The sequence below is a fragment of the Nicotiana sylvestris genome, chromosome 12 (assembly GCF_000393655.2).
Source record: "Nicotiana sylvestris chromosome 12, ASM39365v2, whole genome shotgun sequence".
Classification (NCBI taxonomy): Eukaryota; Viridiplantae; Streptophyta; class Magnoliopsida; order Solanales; family Solanaceae; genus Nicotiana; species Nicotiana sylvestris.
This window is the reverse complement of record NC_091068.1, coordinates 36,800,339-36,826,204: the sequence shown is the minus strand read 5'-3', so window position 1 is coordinate 36,826,204 and position 25,866 is coordinate 36,800,339. Positions and strand designations below refer to the sequence as shown.

The window sequence follows — 25,866 nt, the reverse complement described above, 5'->3', positions numbered from 1 at the left end:
ATGGATATCATAGATTGTATTCCCAAAATTGTTACTGAAGAAGACAATGGCTACTTGACCATGATGCCCACAGAACAGGAAATAAAGGAGGCTATATTAAACATATCCAGTGATAGTGTTGCTGGCCCGGATGGTTTCAATGGAGCTTTCTATTAGAGTTGTTGGAATATTATTAAAGAGGACATTACTCGATTTGTTCAGGCTTTCTTCAATGGAGGACATTACTCGATTTCTCTCATACCTGTCTGGTCCTTATCCCCAAAATCGATGCTCCGGAGACCTTCTCAGACCTAAGACCTATTAGTCTTAGCAATGTCTCTAGCAAAATCATATCTAAAATTCTTTCCAGAAGACTGAACCCGCTTCTGACTAAGTTGATCTCTAATAATCAAAGCGGTTTTGTCAAGGATAGATTGATCGCGAAAAATATCCTCCTGGCTCAGGAAATCATCCAGGGCATCAAAAACTACAATAAAGGTGGGAATATTGTTATGAAACTGGACATGAAAAAAGCTTACGATAGGATGTCCTGGGAGTTCATTAATGCAGTGATGGGGACATTTAGTTTCTCAGAGAAATGGATCAATATGACTCAAAGGATCCTATCTAACGTTTGGTATTCTATCCTTTTAAATGGCATCAGGAATGGTTTCTTTACTTCCTCCCAAGGGTTGAAACAGGGGGACCCTCTATCCCCGTCAGTATTCATATTGGGATCAGAAGTGCTGACTAGAATTCTCAACAAGCTCCATGAGAATGAAAATTTCACTCCTTTCACCATGCCAACTAAAGGGCCTAAAATTAATCACCTTGCTTATGTAGATGACATTATCATTTTCTCAACTGGAAACAACAAGACAATCAGAGTGATTATTCTAAGCACGTGATTTTTGCTTCACGGAAATTACTTCAAAAAGAAATCGAAAAGAAATAAAACAGGTTACCTTCGGGTACAATTTTGAGGATTTATGTGATATTTTGATAATTGTTCGGTCCGTAAATGTTCGCCTCACTATAGTTAGAAAAGAAAAAAATACAGGCTGCATGCATTTAGGAATAATTGGTACATTTAGGAATTAGTTAATTATAATTTGGTTGTCTAAAAGCGAAAATCACAAAGTACGCATTTTTGTTGTCATCATAATTTTAGTAAAATGTTTTAATTTGTGTGATATTTGTTGTTAGGTATTAATTCATATTTGCGTGTTTAATTTTTGTTTTAGGAATTTTTGTCTAAATTATAAGAGGAAAATATCAGATTTGGGCCAAAAATTCAACTAAAATCAGGCCCAAACCAATTAAATTTGACCCAGTCCAAACCAAGGCTTCTGGAGACGCCCAAATGACGCCGCATAGGGCATTTGATCTGAGCCGTCCAACCAGTCCAATCCAACGGCCCTAGACCCCTTTCCGCAACCCGTTTCCAAAACCGACCCATTTAACCCCGGACCAGCCCGACCTCCTTTAGATGGAACGACACCGTTCCCTTTAAGTGAAGGGATCTTGGCCCTCAATTTCACTTGATCTGACGGTCCTAATCTATTTTCCCCTGCCGTATATAAACCCTCCATCACACCCCACGCCCCTATCCAAGCCCCCACCCTGTTCCTCTGTCTCTCTCAGAACGGAACCTCAAAATACCCCCAAACCCTAGCAGCCGCCATAGCTTCCCTTTCACCTGAACCCGACGGTAACAACGCCAATGACCACCAGACTAACACCCTTAAGACACAAGACCACCCTCAACCCCGATCTGGTAATGGTTTGGCACGAATCTTCCTGGAACGTCTCGAATAATCATTCGAAGGTTCGAGCCGAAACCCTAAGTCACCGGATGAGTCCCAAATTCACCCTAGTCACTCCCCTGACATCCCTCATACCCTAATCAGCTTTGGTTCCGGTCAAATATAAGCAGAATTCTTCGAACCCCAAATCTGAGTTCAAGAACCCCAAAAACCAAACCTGGATCGTGTTGAGGTAAGGTTCCGGTGTAATCTTCTTTTCTTGCCTTCTGTGTTGTGCATATGTTCGTAGATTTGTTCTGAATTTTTGATTATTTTTCTGTCAATTCCCCCCCCCCCCATCTTCAAAGACCCTTTTGTTTGGTCGATTTCTTTTCTTAAGTGTTAAATGAGTGTTATAAGATATCTATTCGCTTCGATTGATGTTGTCGACTAGTTAAGTTTCATAAACTCTATGATAAATGCCCCGAGTTTTGAAATAAATTGGTGCCCTGTTTAGTCTATGTTGTTTGTCGATTAATTGTTACGTATAATAGTTCGTATAGTCGATTTGAGTGACATCGTCAAATAATTAGGTTCTATTGTTGTCCGAAAAATGCCTGAATCACTCAGTTGTCCTGTTTTTTTGAGTTTAGTTGATTAGCGACTAATTAGTACACGCTATAACTTGCAAAGTCTACTCGACACATGTTGTCGTTTGTTCCGCAGTATTAAAAAACAAACGACCTAACTCTTACTGGCTGATTTTGTTGAACAGTTGTGTTGGGCTGATTTTAGGTCTGTTTGTTAGCTGTGGGGGGTTCGAACTGGTTCTCAAAGGGTCATAACTGGCAGATTCAATAGAATGAAAGGTTGGGGAAAAACAGCAATAATCAAGGGTCTGTTGGTTAGCTTGAGTTGGGGAAAGACTAATTAAGTGTTCAGGATTAAGGGGGATATCAATTGTTTAATCAAAATACTATTAATCTAGTATTAGTGGGTACAAAACATAAGAGCATGGGAGTTTAAAATGAATACTTAAATGAACCCATGATTCTTGATTAGAGCAATAGGCCAGGCATGGGGAACCAAATAACTTGCATCAAGAAGATGTTTAGGCATCTGAAGTGAAGGGTATGGGCAGACCTGGGGGCTGTGAAATTCTAGGCAGACCTTAGGGGTTCTCTTTCAGATTATAAATAGAGCTATTTTTAGCTAAGAAAGGGCTGGACATTTTTTAGTCTTCAGAAGAAAAACAGAAAGAAAATTCAGAACACTGTAACTAAACACTGTCTGAAAACTGCATAAGAAATTAAGTTGGTCAGGCTGTCTTGGCCAAGTCAGTTACTCTAATTGGGCTGTTATTTAGGATATTCTGATTTTCTTTGCGGGATTACAACTATTCTAGACATCTATATGCTGTTAGTTGGTTCTGGTTTTAGTGCCATTTAAGGTTGTTGTTGGTTATTCGCCGAGTTTTTGTGACTATTGAACTGCTGTTGCTATTGCATTGAATATTCTAGTTTTCTCGGCTGTTTTACTACTCTGTTACTGGGATTGCTTGTTTGGTGCTCGACCACCTGTGGGTTTCATCATTGTTGAAACTGCTGTTGGTTGTTTGTGGACTATTGGTGACATTGTTGCTGGTTGTTGTTGTTGTCTGGTTGCCTGCTGTTGATACTTTTCTTCTTCTCCTTCTTATTGTCCAAACATCCAGGTACACATTCTAAATTCACTGACATAATGATGAGTTTGGAGCTGAATAAGAGCATAAGAAGTATTGCAGTCCAAACATTAGCATAGTTACCATTATTCTGTTGTTTGTAGTTTAGAATATTTGTGTGTTTAACATGTAAAGTTTGGTTTTCAAACTATGTAATGAAATAGTTTTCAGTCCATAAGAAGTTTGGTCTGGTAATCTATCGTTGTATGTAAATCAGAAAGAAGCTAGTTGGATAGTAATGATACTCGGCCAACAATGGTTTCACATAGGTTCAGTTGAAACGAATGTAGTAATCACATTGGCTTCACCTTAATTCATCAGTAGGTAATGAATATTTCGAAGACATACTAGGCAATCTGGGTTATAGCAAAAAGAAAAAATCGTGTAGTTAAACATATAGCAATATCACACTAAGTTAGATAGGTTCGGTTTCAGTTGTTTCATTCTTTTTTTAGTGTCAAGTATGTAAGGAATCATTAACTGAACCTCATGTGTATGCCCGTCAATAAATAAGGTCGCATACGTCTAATTTCTTCATCCAAAAAAAAATAATCTGCTTCGATATTATTGTGCGTCAATCTCATGTTTCAGTTTTGTTAAATAATAGAATATAGAACGAAAGCAATCCCTCTTTGTACAAACTCTGCTGCAATTTCTCATTTGTGTCAGCCGTAAACTAATAACTAATAAGTTACACCTTTTCAGCATGTAATTAATCGAGGTATTTTCTTTTGTTTTTAGAGACAAACGTAATAGAAAAAATGTAGTTGCTGTAGGTTTATCCTCAGAAATAAAAATGGGATGAGCCTCGCCGAAAAATATAAAAATCGCGGGGCCCTCAGTAAATATTTGTTTTAAAATTGCTTAGACTTCGAGATGGACCGTTTAGCAAAATTCCACGGCCTTCCCAAAATAATGATACGCTAGTCACTTTAGGCGCGTATTTAATAATGTTATCTCCTTAAACTCGGGTGCACATTTATGTGACCCAAATCCAAATCTCAACGAAATCGAAATGTGTCTCTAATCACGGGTACATTGATTGTGACATGGTCTGAGATGCATTTCCATGACGTTGCAAATTCTTTTTTTTTTAAATAATGAAAGAGACGAGCCTCGACAAACAAAAATGCACAAGCTGCGGGGCCCTCTAAATATATATATCAAAATACTTAGAATTCGGGACAGGCCGTTTTAGCGAATTTTACGGCCTTCCCCAAAATAACAATATGCTAGTTGCTTTAGGCGCGCCTTTAATAATTTATTTTCCTTAACTCGGGTGCACATTTATGTGACCCAAATCCAAATCTCAACCGAGTCGAGATATGTCAACGACCATGAGTGCATTGATGTAACGTGGCTCGAGATATGTTTTCACGACGTTGCAATTCTCGTAAAATATAATAATAAAAGCAGTCAAGAGTTAAAATTTGCACATAAGTTCATATTTGTATAAAATCAGATAATCAAGCCGAATATGACAGTTGAGCGACCGTGCTAGAACCACGGAACTCGGGAATGCCTAACACCTTCTCCCGGGTTAACAGAATTCCTTATCCGGATTTTTGGTGCTCAGACTGTAATATGGAGTAATTCTTTTCCTCGATTCGGGATTAAATTGGTGACTTGGGACACCCTAAATCTCCCAAGTGGCGACTCTGAAATAAATAACAAATCCCGTTTCGATTGTCCTTGAATTGGAAAAAACTCCCTTGTACCCTCGCGGGTATGTAAAAAGGAGGCGTGACAGCTCTGGCGACTCTGCTGGGGACACGAGACCCAGAACCACTGGTTCAGGGTTAGAAATTCGAGCTTAGAATAATTGTTATTATTTGGCTTTTATTATCTGATTTTATTATATGTTCTAGCCTAAATGTGCAAAATGTTGCTCTTACCGCTTTGATATTATTTGAACTGTATATAAACTGTGCCGAAACCTTTCTCTTCTTACCTCCGGGGATGTGCTTACTGGTTGAGACTCCCTATTCTATTAGTGTCATACCCTAAAATAAAAGAGGCTCGGAAAGTTTCTAAGACGGCTGGCCTTTTGGTTCCCGGAAAGGAGCTCCTTCCTCAGCTCGAGTTGTCCGCTCGGGTACACTGTCTAGAACAAAGACCCGGGTTTTGAACATAGAATAACGTAACCTCATGCTGGATCCCTAGTAGGAACGCTTATTTGCATCATGTTGCATTTGACTTAGGGGGCTCAACACAGGGGTTGAGTTCGTCTAGAACTAGCAACCTGAAATGGAAAAGACCATCCTGCTGCATCCTGTATGTTGTACGTTTTTGTCTGGTTTTAGACTTGCATGTTGACCGGTTTGTGGAATCAAGAATTTTTGAAAATAAAAAAGGGGAAAAATAGCAGTGTAGGGAGATAACTACTTCTAAATAAAACCAATGTCCGAGTAGTATCCAAACTTTGCCGAAATCTGGAAAAAAAAATGAATCTGTTGTAGTCTCTTTTTTAGTTTGTATTGGGAGAACTACGCCGGTTTGATTCTCATAGGGTGTGATATACGTAGGCAACCCCCGTCGGGTCCAACCTCCCATTTTTGAAAATTGATAAAGTAGCAAAAACGCCAAAGTATATTTTTCTGTCATAGGGTCGGGTGACGCCGCTTATATCAAAAATAGCCAAATGTTCCCAAAAGGAACTCCGGAAGGCTGCCTTTGTACAAACGGCCACCTCTTGTTGTTTTTTTGAATCACACAACCTTAAAAATATTCGTTCATGAAGTGCTGAGAGGTCGTGTTCAGAAATCCTTTTGAGAAAAGTGAGCATATGTTTTTTTGTTTTTATCAAAATAAGTTTCGTTTGTTAAAATTTTATTAATAAATGTGCAGAATGAGCACGACACCAAATGAACCCTTTTCAATCATGAATAAAATTCCCCTCCAATTGCGGCTCTGGTGGAATGATTTAGGCAAAGAAGGGCATGACGAAATCAAGAAACATCTGAAAGGCCTCACGAGTTTGTTGGATATCAGGCCGCAGGGAGATATCATAAGGGCACTAGTCCCTCACTGGGATCCTGCGCACAATGTCTTCCACTTCTCGGACTTTGAACTTACCCCAACTTTAGAGGAAATAGCAGGGTATATCAGCAGTGCTGAGGCTCCATTGAGGCATAAATACCTGATTGCTCCAAGAGCCGTGGCAGTACACCGGTTTCTGGACTCATTAAAGATAGTCAGAACAATTCATAACCCTGATTTGGCAAAAGGTTTTTGCACTATGAGTTTCATATACCAAAGATATGGTCACATAGGAGGATTCGACAAGCCAGAAAACCAGTTGTGCAGCAAAAGTAACCGTCAAAAGTGGGATGAACATAGACGGGTTGCTTTCATGATAACTTTCTTAGGGCTCTTAGTATTCCCAAGAAAAGACGGGAATATCGACATAAAGATAGCAGGGGTCGTCAGTACTTTGCTCACACAGAAAGATAGCACGCTGGCGCCCATGATTGTATCTGATATGTTCCGGGCTCTCACGTCCTGCAAGGCCGGAGGAAACTTTTTCGAAGGTTGCAACTTGTTGTTGCAAATGTGGATGACTGAACACCTATGTCACCGAGCCCAGTTTCTGAGCCATGGATCCGCTGAAAAGACCTGCATAGAGGAGTTCTATACCAGAGTTAATGAGTCCTACCTACCTGAAGGAGTCTCGTCATGGACCTCATATTTCCGTGCCCTCAACGCCAGTCAAATACAGTGGACGCTGGGATGGTTACCGATCGACGAAGTCATATACATGCCAGCAGCCAGGCCCCATTTTCTCTTAATGGGACTTAAGAGCATTCAACCATATGCGCCACATCGGGTTTTAAGGAAACTTGGGAGGTGTCAAATAGTGCCGAAAGACGAGGATCTAAGCACCCAGGTGATTGAGATCAGTCCCGATGGCTAGTTTCCTGAAGCAAGGGTTCGCCAAATTTGGAGCCAATGTCAATACTTAGAAGCAAATACTTGTGTGTTGAATCGGGCAAAAGGGGAAGTTTCGCCCAGGTATCAAGCTTGGTACAAAGGGGAAACGTCATCTGGAAGGCCGGCTAAAAGACCTCACCTGCAAGAATTTGCCAGGTCCTCACAAGAGCAGTGGGGCTGGTTGGCCAAAGAGCGGGAATACCTTGCCGAAACAGGCAAACTGAAACAACAAATTTAGGATATGAAGTTTGAAAGCCAATTACAGTTCGCTGCCCACAAGGGAGAAAAGAACAGATTAATCAGAGAAGGCGAGATCCTCAAAACTCAGATCCAGAAGATGAAAAGAGAGGCCGACAACCAACTGAGAAGCCGGGCGAATAAAAGGTTGATAGCAGGGTTAAGAAATCAGGTTGCGGAATGCCAGGAAGATTTGGAAAGATCCAAGGCTAGCACAGCAAGATTACGGACCAAGTGGGCAAAAGGTACAATGGCCCGGAGGCAGCGCCTGCAACAAGTCATAAGGGATTATGAACTGAGCATCGGGACATTAAGGGAAACGAACTCCACTCTTCAAGAGCGGATCTTCAAGCAAACACGAGATGCCCAAGCCGACAGAAGGCGATGTTACGATGCAATGACCAGAATGGAAAGGCAAATGGAGATGTTCCAGGATCAACTTGCCAACAATGCGCAAACACTAGGATTAAAGAGCCGACAAATAAGGCAGTTGTTCATTGAAAGGGACAACATTCGAGGAAGGATCGACGAGATTGGGCACTACATCTATATTAGATGCCTAGCATGCGAGTAAATGCCTCGGAAAACCCTCCTCGTTTCCATCATGTGCTGCGTCCACCGGATCATGAATGAATTGAAAAGCTTGCAGAGAGACCTTACACCTAGAGCCGCGAAAAGGCCGAATGATGCCTCGTGGGCCCCTAAGTTGGAAAATTAATCTTTGGTCGAGTCCTGTTCATTTGGCTTTGTGCTTTCCCATATGTTGTTTTCTTTTCTTTTTTTCAAGTTAAAAACTGTGGAGTCTGTACTGTTGCTATTCTTTGTTTGAAGTAATTTGTAATAGCAAATTTTGATGATGAATTCAATGATTCCAAAAAGAATTTTGTGTGTCTTTACCTTATGGCAGAACTACGCCGGTCTGAATTCGCGCGGGGACGTGATACGTAGGCAATCCACATAAGATTCGACCACCTTTAATAAAGAAAAAAAAAGAAAAAAAAAGAGAGAAAAGAAAATACAATAAAATAAAATAAAATAAAATACAGGGTTTCCCAAAGTGCTTTAAAAGGACAAATGATCAAGCCGGGATGAAGCATGTTGTTTGAAGCAAAGCATGTTAGAAGCGGTTAACTGCCTAGGAGCATTGCATCCTCAGTGTGTGTTATCAAATCTGTTAAACTCTAACGCTAACAAGTTTGTTGTTTTCCAAAACTTCCAGACAGTTAGTTGTTAAAGAATTCTGGCAACACACCCTTACCAAACCAGATCCAAAGAACCGGTAGCAACAAGCATGACTACTTCAGAGAATAGTACCGAGGAAGAAAGACCGATGAGCCAGTTGTTAAAAGAAGCGATGGAAAGGATTGAAAGGATGGGACTAGAGATGAATGCAATGCAGCTAGCTCTAGCCAAAGCAAAAAAGAGCCCTGAGCCACTGGGGCACATGCCGGAATACCCTCACTCCGGCCCTTCAACAAGCCTCCCGAATCCCCGTTATCATCAGGAGAGAAGCCCCCATGATTCCCAAGCTCCACCACCCCATAAACCTCTCCCAACACCAAATGTTCCCACTTTTGTGGGACCTACATCAGCCACCCTGCAAAGAACGACCAGCGAGCCATTATTTCAAGCTCACGATACGCAATACTATCCCCCTGAGCCCACATTCCATGCCCCCGAACCACATGCCTACAATCCGCACTTGGAGGTACCGGCAGAGATTGAAAAGCCGGTTAAAATACCAGAACAAGATGAGGTATTGAGGAAGTTCAAAATCCTGGAGCAGTCCTTCAAGAACCTGCACGGATTGGGCAACCAGGTTAGCATGGCCTACAAGGATCTATGCCCTTTCCCGGATGTCCAGCTCCCGGCTGGCTTCAAGATGCCTAAGTTTGATTTATATGAAGGGCACGGTGATCCCATGGAGCATTTGCGGGGATTCTGTAGCAAAATGTGGGGGGCAGGTGGCAAAGATGAGCTGCTGATAGCTTATTTCGGCCAAAGTCTGAGAGGATCGGCACTAGAATGGTATACCATGCAGGATTCCAGCAGATGGTACACCTGGGATGATCTGGCGCAGGCTTTCGCAGGTCATTTTCAATACAATCTCGAGATAGTCCTTGACCGTCTCACATTGTTGAGGACCGGAAAGAAGCCTGGGGAAAGTTTTCGCGAGTTCGGGTTCCACTGGAGAGAGCAAGCGGCCAGAGTCGATCCTCCCATGAGAGAGGGAGAGATGGTGGACTACTTCTTGCAAACATTGGATCCAACCTACTTTGGTCACTTGGTGACGACGGTTGGAAAATCCTTCAACGAGGTAGTGAAGATAGGGGTCATGATAGAAGAGGGTCTGAGGTCTGACAAAATCCTGAATTACTCGGCACTCAAGGCCACGACCCAGGCTATTCAGAGCGGCACGGGAGGTGCGCTGGGAAGGAGGAAGAAAGAAGAAATTGCCACGATTAAGGCAAGCAGTTGGGCCAGGTCTGGCAAACCACACTACAACCAACCCAGACCTCACAGACCAAACTACCCATACAACCCACCACATCATTACTATCCACCCCAAGAACCACATTTCACCGTCCATCAAGCCCAGACATACACCCAACCTCTGGTTTGCCCGCAATGGCGTACGCCAGCTCCCCACAATACATACCCAGCTCCACATAATACCTACCTACCACCACAAAATACCTACCCTCCACCCAGAGCATACAGGAACCCTCCAGGGACGGGTTTTCGAGGAAGTCAAGCTGCTAAAAATGATAGGCTGCAGAAACATAGAGCCTTTACTGAGTTGGGAGAGACTTATACCGCTGTATTCCACAAATTGAGATGGTTGGGTTTGGTGAGTCCTATTGAACCTAGAGAGCAAAACCCCCTACCCCAAAATGTGAACAGGTCAATAAGCTGTGAGTACTGCTCCGGAATGCTGGGACATGATATTGAAAAATGTTGGAGGCTGAAGCAGGCGATACAAGATCTCATTGATGATAACAAAATCGAGGTCCAAACGCCGGAGGCTCCTAACATCAACCAGAACCCACTGCCAGCGCACCACGAGACTCACATGATCGAGTTGGTGTATGAGGGAGGAGAGTTGAGAAAGCACTCACAGACAGTGATGATGATCAAGGCCGCTCCAAAAGAAGGATCGACCAGTGGAGGAACGGGGGTACCGTCGCAGGGAGAAGGCGTCAAGCCAGTAGTGATATTGGGAAAGAGCCCATCCGTCGTAACAAGCAAACCCGAGCCAAACAAGTTGGTAATATCAGGGACTCCACCCACACTTGCACTTGTGTTGAAAGGGGTATACAGGGAACTGGTCACCATAAAGCCTGTAGTCCAGCTGCCGATGATTGATAGCAAGACCGTGCCTTGGAAATACGAGAAGGCAGTGGTGATGTACAAAGGAAAACAAGTGGAGGAAGTTAGTTGTGAGGCGCAAGGGCTGACTCGATCAGGACGGTGTTTTGCTCCGGTGGAGCTGAGAAGAACCAACCCAGCTGCAACCAAGAAACCCGTGTCCGAAGAAGAGGCTGATGAGTTCTTGAGGAAGATGAAAGTACAGGACTACTCCGTGGTCGAACAACTGAGGAAAACACCAGCCCAGATCTCGCTGCTGTCATTACTAATCCATTCTGAGGAACATCGTCGGGCCCTGATGAAGATATTGAACGAAGCTCATGTGCCCAACGAGATTTTTGTAAACCACCTGGAAACCATTGCCAACAAAATTTTCGAGCTGAACAGGGTAACATTCTCAGATGATGATCTGCTAGTGGAAGGTACGGAGCATAATAAAGCTCTATACCTAACTGTCAAATATGAAAACTCAGTAGTTACTCGGGCATTGGTGGATAACGGTTCAAGTTCCAATATTTGTCCATTATCCACCCTGAACCAGTTAAAGATCGACCACGGAAGAATCCACAAGAATAGCATCTGTGTCCGAGGATTTGACGGAAATGGAACAGCCACTGTGGGGGATGTTGTACTTGAATTGACCATCGGTCCGGTCCAGTTTACCATGGAGTTCCAGGTTCTAGATGTCGCAGTATCTTATAACCTTCTGTTAGGACGACCGTGGATTCATGCAGCCAAAGCAGTGCCTTCCACCCTACATCAGATGGTTAAGTTCGAGTGGGATAGACAAGAGGCCGTACTGCACGGCGAAGACACGGCGTGCACCATAGGTGGTGCCATTGTGCCCTTCATAGAGACCGATGATGACAAAGGTCCTTCGGTCTACCAGATTTTCGATGCAGTGTCGGCAAACAAAATTTCTGAAGGAGAAATCATCCCCCACCCTAGGGTAGCTGCCGCAACAGTCATGATGGTCTCGGAAATGCGGGGTAATAGATTTGTGCCGGGAAAAGGCTTGGGAGTCGAGCTTCAGGGGATTGTCCAACCTATCTCCCTGCCTAAAAATTTGGAAACTTTTGGGTTGGGGTTCAAACCAACTGCGGCAGATGTGAAGCAAACGCGAAAAATGAAGAAGAAAGTTTGGTTTCTGCCCAAGCCGGTGCCACGTATCTCAAGGTCTTTTGTTAGAGCAAGTGCCAAGGGGCCACCGATCCCAAAGATTCTCGGACCATTGATCGGGATGTACGGGGACCTAAATCAGAGTTTCGAGAGGCTATTCGCTGATGTTAGTATGGTAGAAGCTGAAGAAGGTTCCAGCAGAGCAGAGATACAGTCTGTGGGGCCTGAGGCCAAAACCAACAATTGGACGGTTACTCCTCTTCCTGTCCGGGGGGAGCCTTGGTAGTAGGCTTTGATTTATGCTTTTCTTGTTTGGATTATTCCAGGGTGTAATCCAAATTTTACTTTTGTTTTGTAAAAGTGTGAACCCTTTTATCCAGCAAGTTTAATAAAGTTCTCTTCTTTTGTCTCATTTTAATTTTGTTTTGTTCTTTTTCTTTCTGAACAATTCTCTTTTTACTGGTTCTAATGACATGGCATGCACAGCGGATCTTCGACCTAGTCTAATAAATCAATCTGAGTCCGACTTAATGATACAAGAGGTCGTTTGTGACGATGAATCTGAATATGACGAAGATAAAGCCTTCGAAGAGATAAACCGAGAACTGTGCCAATTTGAAGAGAAACCCAAGCCTAACCTAAATGACACTGAGGCTGTGAATCTAGGAGACGCTGATAATGTCCGAGAAACCAAAATCAGCATCCACATTGAGCCGAATATCAGGGAAGAATTGATCAAAACCCTCGTGGAATTCAAAGATGTTTTTGCATGGTCATATGATGATATGCCGGGATTAAGCACCAATTTAGTGGTTCACAAATTGCCCACTGACCCGGCATACCCTCCGGTCAAGCAAAAGCTAAGGAAATTTAAAACAGAAATGAGTGTAAAGATCAAAGAAGAGGTGATTAAGCAGCTGCAGGCGAAGGTCATTCGGGTCACTCGATATCCCGAGTGGTTGGCCAATGTGGTACCAGTTCCAAAGAAGGATGGGAAAATCAGGGTGTGCGTCGACTACCGCAATCTCAACAAAGCAAGTCCCAAGGACAATTTTCCATTGCCCAACATCCATATCCTCATCGATAATTGCGCTGGGCGCGAGATCGGATCCTTTGTGGATTGCTATGCGGGGTACCATAAGATCCTAATGGACGAGGAAGATGCGAAAAAGACAACATTTATCACGCCATGGGGAACTTATTGCTATCGGGTAATGCCGTTCGTATTGAAGAATGTCGGGGAAACGTACATGCGAGCAATGACTACTGTGTTTCACGACATGATACACAAAGAAATTGAGGTGTACGTAGATGATGTGATCATAAAGTCTTGGCGTCAGGAAGACCATGTAGCAGACCTAAGGAGATTTTTCTAAAGCTCCGAAGGTATGATATCAAACTCAACCCGGCCAAATGCGCGTTCGGGGTTCCATCAGGAAAACTGTTAGGATTCATCGTCAGTCGACGAGGTATTGAGTTGGACCCATCCAAGATCAAATCCATCCGAGATTTGCCACCGCCAAAGAACAAAACAGAGGTAATGAGCCTGTTGGGGAGACTCAATTACATCAGCAGGTTTCATCGCTCAACTCACGGCAACTTGTGAACCCATATTTCGGTTGCTGAAAAAAGATGTTGCGGTAAGCTGGACGGCCGAATGTCAAGAGGCTTTCGACCAAATCAAAGGGTATCTGTCTAATCCACCCGTGTTGGTTCCGCCTAAGCCAAGGAAGCCCTTAATTCTTTATCTGACGGTCCTGGAAAATTCATTTGGTTGTGTATTGGGGCAACATGATGACATAGGAAGGAAGGAGCAGGCCATTTATTATCTTAGCAAGAAATTCACAGTATATGAGGTCAAGTACACTCAACTCGAGAAAACATGCTGCGCCCTAACTTGGGTAGCTCAGAAGTTGAAGCACTACCTGTCCTCGTATAGTACTTATCTCATATCCTGTTTGGACTCATTGAAGTATATCTTTCAGAAACCTATGCCCACAGGGAGGTTTTGAAAAATGGCAAATTCTGCTCACAGAGTTTGATATCGTCTATGTGACGAGGACAGCCATGAAAGCCCAAGCTCTGGCCGACCATTTGGCAGAGAATCCCGTTGATGAAAAATACGAGCCTTTAAGAACGTATTTTCCCGATGAAGAAGTGATGCATACAAGTGAGCTGGAGTTACCCGAGGAACCGGGTTGGAAGCTTTTCTTCGATGGAGCCGCGAACACGAAAGGGGTTGGAATAGGAGTAGTACTCATTTCTGAAACAGGACGCCATTATCCTGTTACGGCTCAACTACGCTTCTATTGCACCAATAATATGGCCGAGTATGAAGCTTGCATTTTGGGTCTGCGATTAGCTGCGGACATGGATGTCCAAGACGTTTTGGTCTTGGGAGACTCGGACCTCTTGGTACATCAGATTCAGGGTGAATGGGAAACACGGGATTTGAAACTCATACCATATCGACAATGCTTGCACAATCTGAGCAAGCGATTTCGATCAGTGAAATTTAAACATATCCCGAGAGTTCATAACGAGGTTGCGGATGCATTGGCCACCTTAGCATCAATGTTGCACCACCCTAACAAAATGTATGTTGACCCTCTGCACATCCAGGTTCGTGATCAGCACGCTTATTGCAACATGGTGGAAGAGGAAGCAGATGGCGAGCCCTGGTTTCATGATATCAAGGAATACCTCAAAATGGGGATATATCCGGAACAGGCCACTGGAGACCAAAAAAGAGCCCTTCGGCGTCTGTCGAATGGTTTCTTCATCAGCGGAGGAGTTTTGTACAGAAGAACCCTGGACTTGGGATTGTTGAGATGTATAGATACCGGTTAGGCCACGACGGTTATGGCAGAGGTACATGCTGGAGTTTGTGGGCCACATATGAGCGGATATGTGTTGGCAAGGAAGATCTTTCGAGCAGGGTATTATTGGCTCACCATGGAGCATGACTGTACCACTTTCGTGAGGAAATGCCATCAGTGTCAGATACATGGAGATCTGATTCATTCTCCGCCAACAGAGTTACATACGATGTCAGCACCCTTGCCGTTTGTTGCATGGGGCATGGATGTCATTGGGCCTATGGAGCCGGCAGCATCCAACGGCCATAGGTTCATTCTGGTGACCATTGACTACTTCACCAAATGGGTCGAGGCTAAAACCTTCAAGTCGGTAACTAAAAAGTCAGTGGTGGATTTTGTTCACTCCCATATCATCTGCAGATTTGGGATCCCAAAAGTGATCATCACGGACAATGGTACAAATCTTAACAATAGCTTGATGTGAGAGGTATGACAGTAATTCAAGATTACACACCGCAATTCCACCCCATATCGCCTCAAGGCGAATGGAGCGGTCGAAGCAGCCAATAAAAACATCAAGAAGATACTACAAAAGATGGTGGAAGGATCTAGACAATGGCACGAGAGATTACCCTTTTGCTTTGTTGGGTTATCGCACTACCGTCCGGACCTCCATAGGTGCAACTCCTTATTTGTTGGTGTACGGAACTGAGGCCGTAATACCAGCGGAGGTCGAAATTCCGTCCCTCCGGATTGTCGTTGAAGCCGAAATTGATGATGATGAATGGGTCAAAGCTCGACTAGAACAATTGAGCTTGATAGACGAGAAAAGATTGGCAGCAGTGTGCCATGGTCAGCTGTATCAGAAGAGAATGGCAAGGGCATACAATAAGAAGGTATGCCCCAGGAAGTTTGAAGTAGGGCAGCAGGTATTGAAGAGTATCCTCCCGCATCAGGTCGAGGCGAAAGGCAAGATCGCCCCAAATTGGCAAGGGCCTTATATCGTGACCAGAGTGTTGTCCAATGGTGCTTTGTGTTTGACGGATATTGAAGGAAGATGTGTCGACATGGCTATCAACTCTGATGCAGTCAAAAGATATTATGCGTAATTTCTTTGATTATGGTAGTTATTGGTTCGTTTGTTTGTATTTGGTACTTATTGGATAATGAAATGACGGAGGCAATTCTTTCTTCTATCCAAACACTTTTAACCCTTGTTTCCCCCTTTTGAGCCTTAAATTATTCTTTCATACCCCTCTTTTGGAATCACTAATGAAAAAAAAAATCTTTAAGATGAAAAAAAAAGAGAAGATAAAAATCACAAGAAAAGCAAAACCGTTAGGAACTACGTTTGACCTGATTCCTCGAAGAGGATACGTAGGCGCCTCATGACTCGGTCATAGTGTGCATAGTGTGCACAGTTGTGCGTAACGCACATAGGCCAACATAGTGTAAAAATAAAAATCCCCCAAGCGAGAAAACTGGGGCAGAGGATATGTTTTAAAGTTTCAACAAAGGTTTGATTCCAAGAGTTGTAGTGGCTCACCCGTCAAAGTTATTTCGAATTCTTGATAGCCTTTCTTTTAACCCCACACCAAAACCAACATCGATGTCCAAAAAGACCTCCCGATCAACCTCCAAGAGGTGCCAAGTCAGGCAAATAAAGCCGAGAATAATACACTGATCCCCAGCAAAGAAGAGGATCATAAAACTGGAAATAAATTGATAGTCAAAAGGAATCTCCAGAAGAGAGGGTCATATCGACAGCACCCCAATTCCCGCTGAAGAAATAAAAAGAGAGAGTCTTATCGGTGAAAACCTTCGCAGGCACCATAAGGCGACGAAAGATGAGAGATATAAAACGAGAGAGTCTTATCGGTGAAAACATTCACAGGCACCATAAAGCGTCGGGAGCTGAGAGAAAAGAGAGAGTCTCATTAGTGTAAACCCCTCGAAGGGCACTATAAGGGGACAAGACAGATCGATAAAAGGGTCCACGTTCGCGAAGAAATGAACACCCATTTATCCCCAGCAAGTAAGATCATCAGGCAGGTTGATTGATACAAATAGACTGGGTCGGGAATCTATGGTGCACGTCATGATCGTAAGGACCAGTCATGTCATCCAGATAAGTTCTTCTCTTTCCTTTTTTCCACCAGTATTGGTTCAGAAAGATTTTTCTCCTTTTCTATCTTTTTCATTTCTTTCTAGAAATTCCTTTTGAAAAGGATTTTTTAGAGTTTACTACCAGAGGCCGAAGGGGTACAAAAGCAAAGTACAAAAGGGACAGGCTAAAAGCCGAGGCAATAAGACAATAGGCGTTGGTTGCGAAACCCAAGGACGAATTGTGTAGAAAGTTAAGGGTGACGTGAAGAGAGCGGAAAACGACGGGTGAAGGACTTGTGGATCAAGTTCCGAGAAGGTTTCCCCGCAGAAGGCCGATAAATCACGGATCCAAGTCCGAAGTGGTCAGGCACCACAGGAAAAGGAAATTAATCCGATGCAAGATAACCCTAACAGTCCTAAAGATTATCCCCATGCGATAAAATTCTATGCCTTGCAGTTCTGGGAGGAAATAAACTCCTAAGGGAGTGGTTTCGGGATGGAAGCAGACTCCCACAGCTTGTTCTGTGAAGAGAAAAGCAGGAAAGGGGATAAATGGAAAACCATCCCCAGCAGGCAGGTCACCTCCAGCAAGCAACTTTATTTACCAACCAGTTGTGGGAGCACAGAGCAAGGAAAAGAAAAGGAAAAATCACCCCCCAGCGGAAGGACACCGCTGCCCACCATGACTAAATCTAACAAAATCCTTTTGTTTCCTGCAGGAAAATAAAGGTTGATGATGGCAGAAGGACGCGATGCCAGAAAGGTCACCAAAACTGGGGCAGAAAATTTCCCGCCGTTGTCAAAAGTTTTCTCGGAAGAACGAGGAAACAAATTCAAATAGTTTCAATAATATTTTCAGTCTTAGTTTAAATAGGCGCCCACCTGTATAATGAGAGGAATACTTTTCATGTCTTAGTTTAAATAGGCGCCCACCTGTATAACGAGAGGAATACTTTTCAGTCTTAGTTTAAATAGGCGCCCACCTGTATAATGAGATGAATACTTTTCAGTCTTAGTTTAAATAGGCGCCCACCTGTATAATGAGAGGAATATTTTCAGTCTTAGTTTAAATAGGCGCCCACCTGTATAATGAGAGGAATACTTTTCAGTCTTAGTTTAAATAGGCGCCCACCTGTATAATGAGAGGAATATTTTCAGTCTTAGTTTAAATAGGCGCCCACCTGTATAACGAGAGGAATACTTTTCATTCTTAGTTTAAATAGGCGCCCACCTATATAACGAGAGGAATACTTTTCATGTCTTAGTTTAAATAGGCGCCCACCTGTATAATGAGAGGAATACTTTTCAGTCTTAGTTTAAATAGGCGCCCACCTGTATAATGAGAGGAATACTTTTCAGTCTTAGTTTAAATAGGCGCCCACCTGTATAATGAGAGGAATACTTTTCAGTCTTAGTTTAAATAGGCGCCCACCTGTATAATGAGAGGAATATTTTCAGCCTTAGTTTAAATAGGCGCCCACCTGTATAACTAGAGGAATACTTTTCAGTCTTACTTTAAATAGGCGCCCACCTGTATAATGAGAGGAATATTTTTCATGTTTTAGTTTAAATATTTCAGATTTTGAGAGCAGTAACCCCACCGGAAGGCAGAAGGTTACAACAGGAATACCCAGCAGGAAAAAATAAAAAATCTCCAGCACCGGGAAGCAGAAGGTTGCAAACGCAAGTGCATGTGTCAAAAGGAAGAAAAGACGCGTTTTGAAAGAAGCAACTTGTGAGCATTAAAATCATGCCCAGCATAAATCTGATGAAGAGAGCTGTACCACCAGAGGAACCACTGAAAAGCTTAATGAAGAAAGTCATGTCCCCAGTGGACCAAGCAAAATGATGAAAACTGGCATTCAGAAAGGCAAAGGACCAGTGTCATCCCCAAATTAACGGAAGAAAAGCACCAGAGGAAGCACAAGCCGACAAGAAAGCAAGGCGACAAGAAAAAGTTGAAGATAGATCTTATGATCCGTAGTCTAGCCTAGCTTCTTGTTTTCTTTTCAGCACAATGTAATAAGGAGATCGTTAAGCAATAACAGCATACAGCAGCATGTAACAACACACAACAACAACGAACATGACAGTCACACGGTAGTCCCAGCTACCAAAACTTCCCGAACTACATTGACCTGATTCCTGTTCAGCCCAGGATATGTAGGAAACCTCTGAAGCAAAGGTTCGATCAAATCTTTTTAAAAAAATGCTTCACACGGAGTACTCGGTTGAGCAAAAATCGCTCACTTTATCTTTTCACGAAAACCCTTCGTGTCTTCGGGTAAAGAGGGGCAGCTGTAAGCACGTGATTTTTGCTTCACGGAAATTACTTCAAAAAGAAATCGAAAAGAAATAAAACAGGTTACCTTCGGGTACAATTTTGAGGATTTATGTGACATTTTGATAATTGTTCGGTCCGTAAATGCTCGCCTCACTATAGTTAGAAAAAAAATACAGGCTGCATGCATTTAGGAATAATTGGTACATTTAGGAATTAGTTAATTATAATTTGGTTGTCTAAAAGCGAAAATCACAAATTACGCATTTTTGTTGTCACCATAATTTTAGTAAAATGTTTTAATTTGTGTGATATTTGTTGTTAGGTATTAATTAATATTTGTGTGTTTAATTTTTGTTTTAGGAATTTTTGTCTAAATTATAAGAGGAAAATATCAGATTTGGGCCAAAAATTCAACTAAAATCAGGCCCAAACCAATTAAATTTGACCCAGTCCAAACCAAGGCTTCTGGAGACGCCCAAACGACGCCGCATAGGGCGTTTGATCTGAGCCGTCCAACCAGTCCAATCCAACGGCCCTAGACCCCTTTCCGCAACCCGTTTCCAAACCCGACCCATTTAACCCCAGACTAGCCCGACCTCCTTTAGATGGAACGACACCGTTCCCTTTAAGTGAAGGGATCTTGGCCCTCAATTTCACTTGATCTGACGGTCCTAATCTATTTTCCCCTGCCGTATATAAACCCTCCATCACACCCCACGCCCCTATCCAAGCCCCCACCCTGTTCCTCTGTCTCTCTCAGAACGGAACCTCAAAATACCCCCAAACCCTAGCAGCCGCCATAGCTTCCCTTTCACCTAAACCCGGCGACAACAACGCCAATGACCACCAGACTAACACCCTTAAGACACAAGACCACCCTCAACCCCGATCTGGTAATGGTTTGGCTCGAATCTTCCTGGAACGTCTCGAATAATCATTCGAAGGTTCGAGCCGAAAGCCTAAGTCACCGGATGAGTCCCAAATTCACCCTAGTCACTCCCCTGACATCCCTCATACCATAATCAGCTTTGGTTCCGGTCAAATATAAGCAGAATTCTTCAAACCCCAAATCTGATTTCAAGAACCCCAAAAACCAAACCTGGATCGTGTTGAGGTAAGGTTCCGGTGTAATCTTCTTTTCTTGCCTTCTGTGTTGTGCATATGTTCGTAGATTTGTTCTGAATTTTTGATTATTTTTCTGTCAATTCCCCCCCCCCCATCTTCAAAGACCCTTTTGTTTGGTCGATTTCTTTTCTTAAGTGCTAAATGAGTGTTATAAGATATCTATTCGCTTCGATTGATGTTGTCGACTAGTTAAGTTTCGTAAACTCTATGATAAATGCCCCGAGTTTTGAAATAAATTGGTGCCCTGTTAAATCTATGTTGTTTGTAGATTAATTGTTACGTATAATAGTTCGTATAGTCGATTTGAGTGACGTCGTCAAATAATTAGGTTCCATTGTTGTCCGAAAAATGCCTGAATCACTCAGTTGTCCTGTTTTTTTGAGTTTAGTTGATTAGCGACTAATTAGTACACGCTATAACTCACAAAGTCGACTCGACACATGTTGTCGTTTGTTCCGCAGTATTAAAAAACAAACGACCTAACTCTTACTGGCTGATTTTGTTGAACGGTTGTGTTGGGCTGATTTTAGGTCTATTTGTTAGCTGTGGGGGGGGGGTTCGAACTGGTTCTCAAAGGGTCATAACTGGCAGATTCAATAGAATGAAAGGGTGGGGCAAAGCAGCAATGATCAAGGGTCTGTTGGTTAGCTTGAGTTGGGGAAAGACTAATTAAGTGTTCAGGATTAAGGGGGCTATCAATTGTTTAATCAAAATACTATTAATCTAGTATTAGTGGGGACAAAACATAAGAGCATGGGAGTTTAAATTGAATACCTTAATGAACCCATGATTCTTGATTAGAGAAATAGGCCAGGCATGGGGAATCAAATAACTTGCATCAAGAAGATGTTTAGGCATGGGAAATGAAGGGTATGGGCAGACCTGGGGGCTGTGAAATTCTAGGCAGACCTTAGGGGTTCTCTTTCAGATTATAAATAGAGCTATTTTTAGCTAAGAAAGGGCTGGACATTTTTTAGTCTTCAGAGGAAAAACAGAAAGAAAATTCAGAACACTGTAACTAAACACTGTCTGAAAACTACATAAGAAATTAAGTTGGTCAGGCTGTCTTGGCCAAGTCAGTTACTCTAATTGGGCTGTTATTTAGGATATTCTGATTTTCTTTGCGGGATTACTACTATTCTGGACATCTATATGTTGTTAGCCGGTTCTGGTTTTAGTGCCATTTGAGGTTGTTGTTGGTTATTTGCCGAGTTTTTGTGACTATTGAACTGCTGTTGCTATTGCATTGAATATTTTGGTTTTCTCGGCTGTTTTACTACTCTGTTTCTAGGATTGCTTGTTAGGTGCTCGACCACCTGTGGGTTTCATCATTGTTGAAATTGCTGTTGGTTGTTTGTGGACTATTGGTGACATTGTTGCTGGTTGTTGTTGTTGTCTGGTTGCCTGTTGTTGATACTTTTCTTTTTCTCCTTCTTATTGTCCAAACATCCAGGTACACATTCTAAATTCACTGACGTAATGATGAGTTTGAAGCTGAATAAGAGCATAAGAAGTATTGCAGTCCAAACATTAGCATAGTTACCGTTATTCTGCTGTTTGTAGTTTAGAATATTTGTGTGTTTAACATGTAAAGTTTGGTTTTCAAACTATGTAATGAAACAGTTTTCAGTCCATAAGAAGTTTGGTCTGGTAATCTATCGTTGTATGTAAATCAGAAAGAAGCTAGTTGGATAGTAATGATACTCGGCCAACAATGGTTTCACATAGGGTCTGTTGAAACGAATGCAGTAATCACATTGGCTTCACCTTAATTCATCAGTAGGTAATGAATATTTCGAAGACATACTAGGCAATCTGGGTTATAGCAAAAAGAAAAAATCGTGTAGTTAAACATATAGCAATATCATACTAAGTTAGATATGTTCGGTTTCAGTTGTTTCGTTCTTTTTTTAGTGTCAAGTATGTAAGGAATCATTAACTGAACCTCATGTGTATGCCCGTCAATAAATAAGGTCGCATACGTCTAATTTCTTCATCCAAAAAAAAATAATCTGCTTCGATATTATTGTGCGTCAATCTCATGTTTCAGTTTTGTTAAATAATAGAATATAGAATGAAAGCAATCCCTCTTTGTACAAACTCTGCTGCAATTTCTCATTTGTGTCAGCCGTAAACTAATAACTAATAAGTTACACCTTTTCAGCATGTAATTAATCGAGGTATTTTCTTTTGTTTTTAGAGACAAACTTAATAGAAAAAATATAGTTACTGTAGGTTTATCCTCAAAAATAAAAATGGGATGAGCCTCGCCGAAAAATATAAAAATCGCGGGGCCCTCAGTAAATATTTGTTTTAAAATTGCTTAGACTTCGGGATGGACCGTTTAGCAAAATTCCACGGCCTTCCCAAAATAATGATACGCTAGTCACTTTAGGCGCGTATTTAATAATGTTATCTCCTTAAACTCGGGTGCACATTTATGTGACCCAAATCCAAATCTCAACGGAATCAAAATGTGTCTCTAATCACGGGTACATTGATTGTGACATGGTCTGAGATGCATTTCCATGACGTAGCAAATTCTTTTTTTAAAAAATAATGAAAGAGACGAGCCTCGACAAACAAAAAGGCACAAGCTGTGGGGCCCTCTAAATATATATATCAAAATACTTAGAATTCGGGACAGGCCGTATTAGCAAATTTTACGGCCTTCCCCAAAATAACAATACGCTAGTTGCTTTAGGCGCGCCTTTAATAATTTATTTTCCTTAACTCGGGTGCACATTTATGTGACCCAAATCCAAATCTCAACCGAGTCGAGATATGTCAACGACCACGGGTGCATTGATGTAACGTGGTTCGAGATATGTTTTCACGACGTTGCAATTCTCGTAAAATATAATAATAAAAGCGGTCAAGAGTTAAAATTTGCACATAAGTTCATATTTGTATAAAATCAGATAATCAAGCCGAATATGACAGTTGAGCGACCGTGCTAGAACCACGGAACTCGGGAATGCCTAACACCTTCTCCCGGGTTAACAGAATTCCTTATCCGGATTTCTGGTGCTTAGACTGTAATATGGAGTCATTCTTTTCCTCGATTCGGGATTAAATTGGTGACTTGGGACACCCTAAATCTCCCAAGTGGCGACTCTGAAATAAACAACAAATCCCGTTTCGATTGTCCTTTAATTGGAAAAAACTCCCTTGTACCCTCGCGGGTATGTAAAAAGGAGGTGTGACAATTATGAAACAGATTCACAAATATGAAAGGGCATCGGGCTAGAAGCTCAATGCAAACAAAAGCTTCTTTATAGCTGCTCCAAATACCAAAGCTAGGAGAATCAACAGAATTAGAGAAGTTACTACGTTCATGGATAAATAGTTTCTTATCAATTATCTAGGGTGCCCTATCTACGTTGGAAGGAAGAAGATTTGTTACTTTGAAGAGATGTTCTCTAAAATTGTTAAAAGAATCAGTGGTTGGCAAGGAAGATTGTTATCATACGGAGGTAAAGTGGTTATTATCAAGAATGTGTTACAATCCCTCCCCTTATACACCCTCTCAGTCATGAACCCTCCAAAAGCTACGCTCAAACTGATTGAAAAGCAATTTGCAAGATTCCTTTGGGGTTCCATTGATAACAAAAATAAATTTCATTGGAGCTCTTGGAAAAACCTTTATGTACCTAAGGAGTAGGGTGTAATCAAAATTAGAAGAATGGAAGACATCAATGAAATTTGCAATATTAAGAGATGATGGAGGTTCAGAACTTGGCCCTCATTATGGGCAGACTACCTAAGAGCTAAATACTATAGTAGGTCTTATCCTGTTAAAAAGGCTATCGGTCCTGGCAACTCCCACTCCTGGAAAGCTCTTCTTCATGGGAGAGACATTGCTGGACAAAATATCATTTGGAAGATTAACACAGGCAGCTGCAGTTTCTGGTGGGACAATTGGACAGGTAAAGGACCACTTGCAAAAGTGGTAAATCATACTAACATTTCTGGTAAGCTTTCTATTTCTCATTTTTTCAGGAACGAGGAGTGGAATACGAACAAATTGGAGCAACTCCTGCCCATCCATATTGTTCAACATATCAATACCATCCCTAGAAGGAAGCAGACTAATAATGACCAGGCAATTTGGAACCTCACTGAGAATGGGCACTACTCTAATGCATCAACCTGGCACATTGTTAGAATTATCAACCAGAAAAATCTTCTTCTGAGCAAAGTATGGCATGATTGTATACCCTTCAAAATGTCCTTCATAGTTTGAATAATGATACAAAAAAAGCTCCCCTTTGATGACACCATTAAGAAATTTGACAATCAACAGGCATCGAGGTGCAATTATTGTAGCAACCCACAATCAGAAAGTTTGTATCATGTTTTCATTGATAGTGAGGCCGCGAGAAATTTATGGGAATTATTTGGAAATCCTCTAGGTGTTCGACATCAAACTACTTCCAATAGTAGTGTTCTCACTCAATGGTGGCAGAGGAAACCAAAGAATATAATCCATGAAATGATCCTTCACATTATTCCTATCACTATCTCTTGGGAGCTATGGAGAAACTATACATCTTGCAAGTTTGGAGAAAGTAAGAAATTTGTGCTGTACAAAAGGATGTCTCAAATCATTTGGAATATTAATTCTGCAATCAACAAGAAATACCCCACTATTAAGACCCATTATCACTGGCACAAAAATTATGAGATCATTAAACATCTTAAACCTGTCCCTATTTGGAAGAGTGTGGTATGGGAGATGCCTCCCAGGGGGTACCTAAAGCTGAATACTGATGGAAGTTTTAACAAACAAATTGGGAAAGCAGGGATTGGAGGGATTCTCAGAGATGAAGAGGGAGGCTTTGTCATGGCTTTTTCGATGCCTATAATCTATAATAACATCAGTGAAGCAGAATTGAAAGCCATCAAGTATGGGTGTGAATGGTGCAAATACAAAGGAATATCAAACTTCATTGTGGAAACTGACTCGAGGATGATCTATGACATACTACATACCAAAAATCTAAGCAACAACAAGTTGAAACAAGAGACCGAGAAATTAATGGAGATTCTGGACACCTGCAGGACACCTGTTACCCATTGCCTTCGCGAAGCAAATCAAGTGGCAGACTGGTTTGCTAAAGAGGCCACCAGAGCTAACGAAGGTATCACTCATACGGATTTTAGACAGGTATCAAAAGCGGCCAAGGGCCCTTTCTTTATGGATATGTGGCAGGTCCCTTATTTTAGAATTAGATATGAAAAATCTAATTTTTTTTTGTAAGTTAATTCTGTTATAGTGAGAGGAAATCGTCTAATATGTATTTTTGCCCATAGACTCTTCCTCTCCTTAGGTAAAAAGGTAGCTCCGAGGTAAGGTTTATGTCTCCCTCAGTGTAACCTTTTTTTGTTTATATAATAGACATGGTATGGGTCCAGCTAAACCCCCAACAC

The 25,866-nt window shown here is 42.0% G+C and overlaps 1 protein-coding gene across 1 annotated transcript; it reads left to right on the top strand.

Annotated features, from left to right (window-relative positions):
- LOC138882913 (uncharacterized) lies at window positions 1-25,789 on the top strand. The gene is made up of 7 exons (XM_070163557.1): window positions 1-133; window positions 202-866; window positions 3,245-3,438; window positions 24,239-24,385; window positions 24,436-24,634; window positions 24,740-25,577; window positions 25,713-25,789. Exons 1-7 carry the CDS (start codon window positions 1-3, stop codon window positions 25,787-25,789), a joined length of 2,253 nt encoding a protein of 750 aa, XP_070019658.1.
- The last annotated feature ends 77 nt before the right edge of the window (window positions 25,790-25,866 follow it).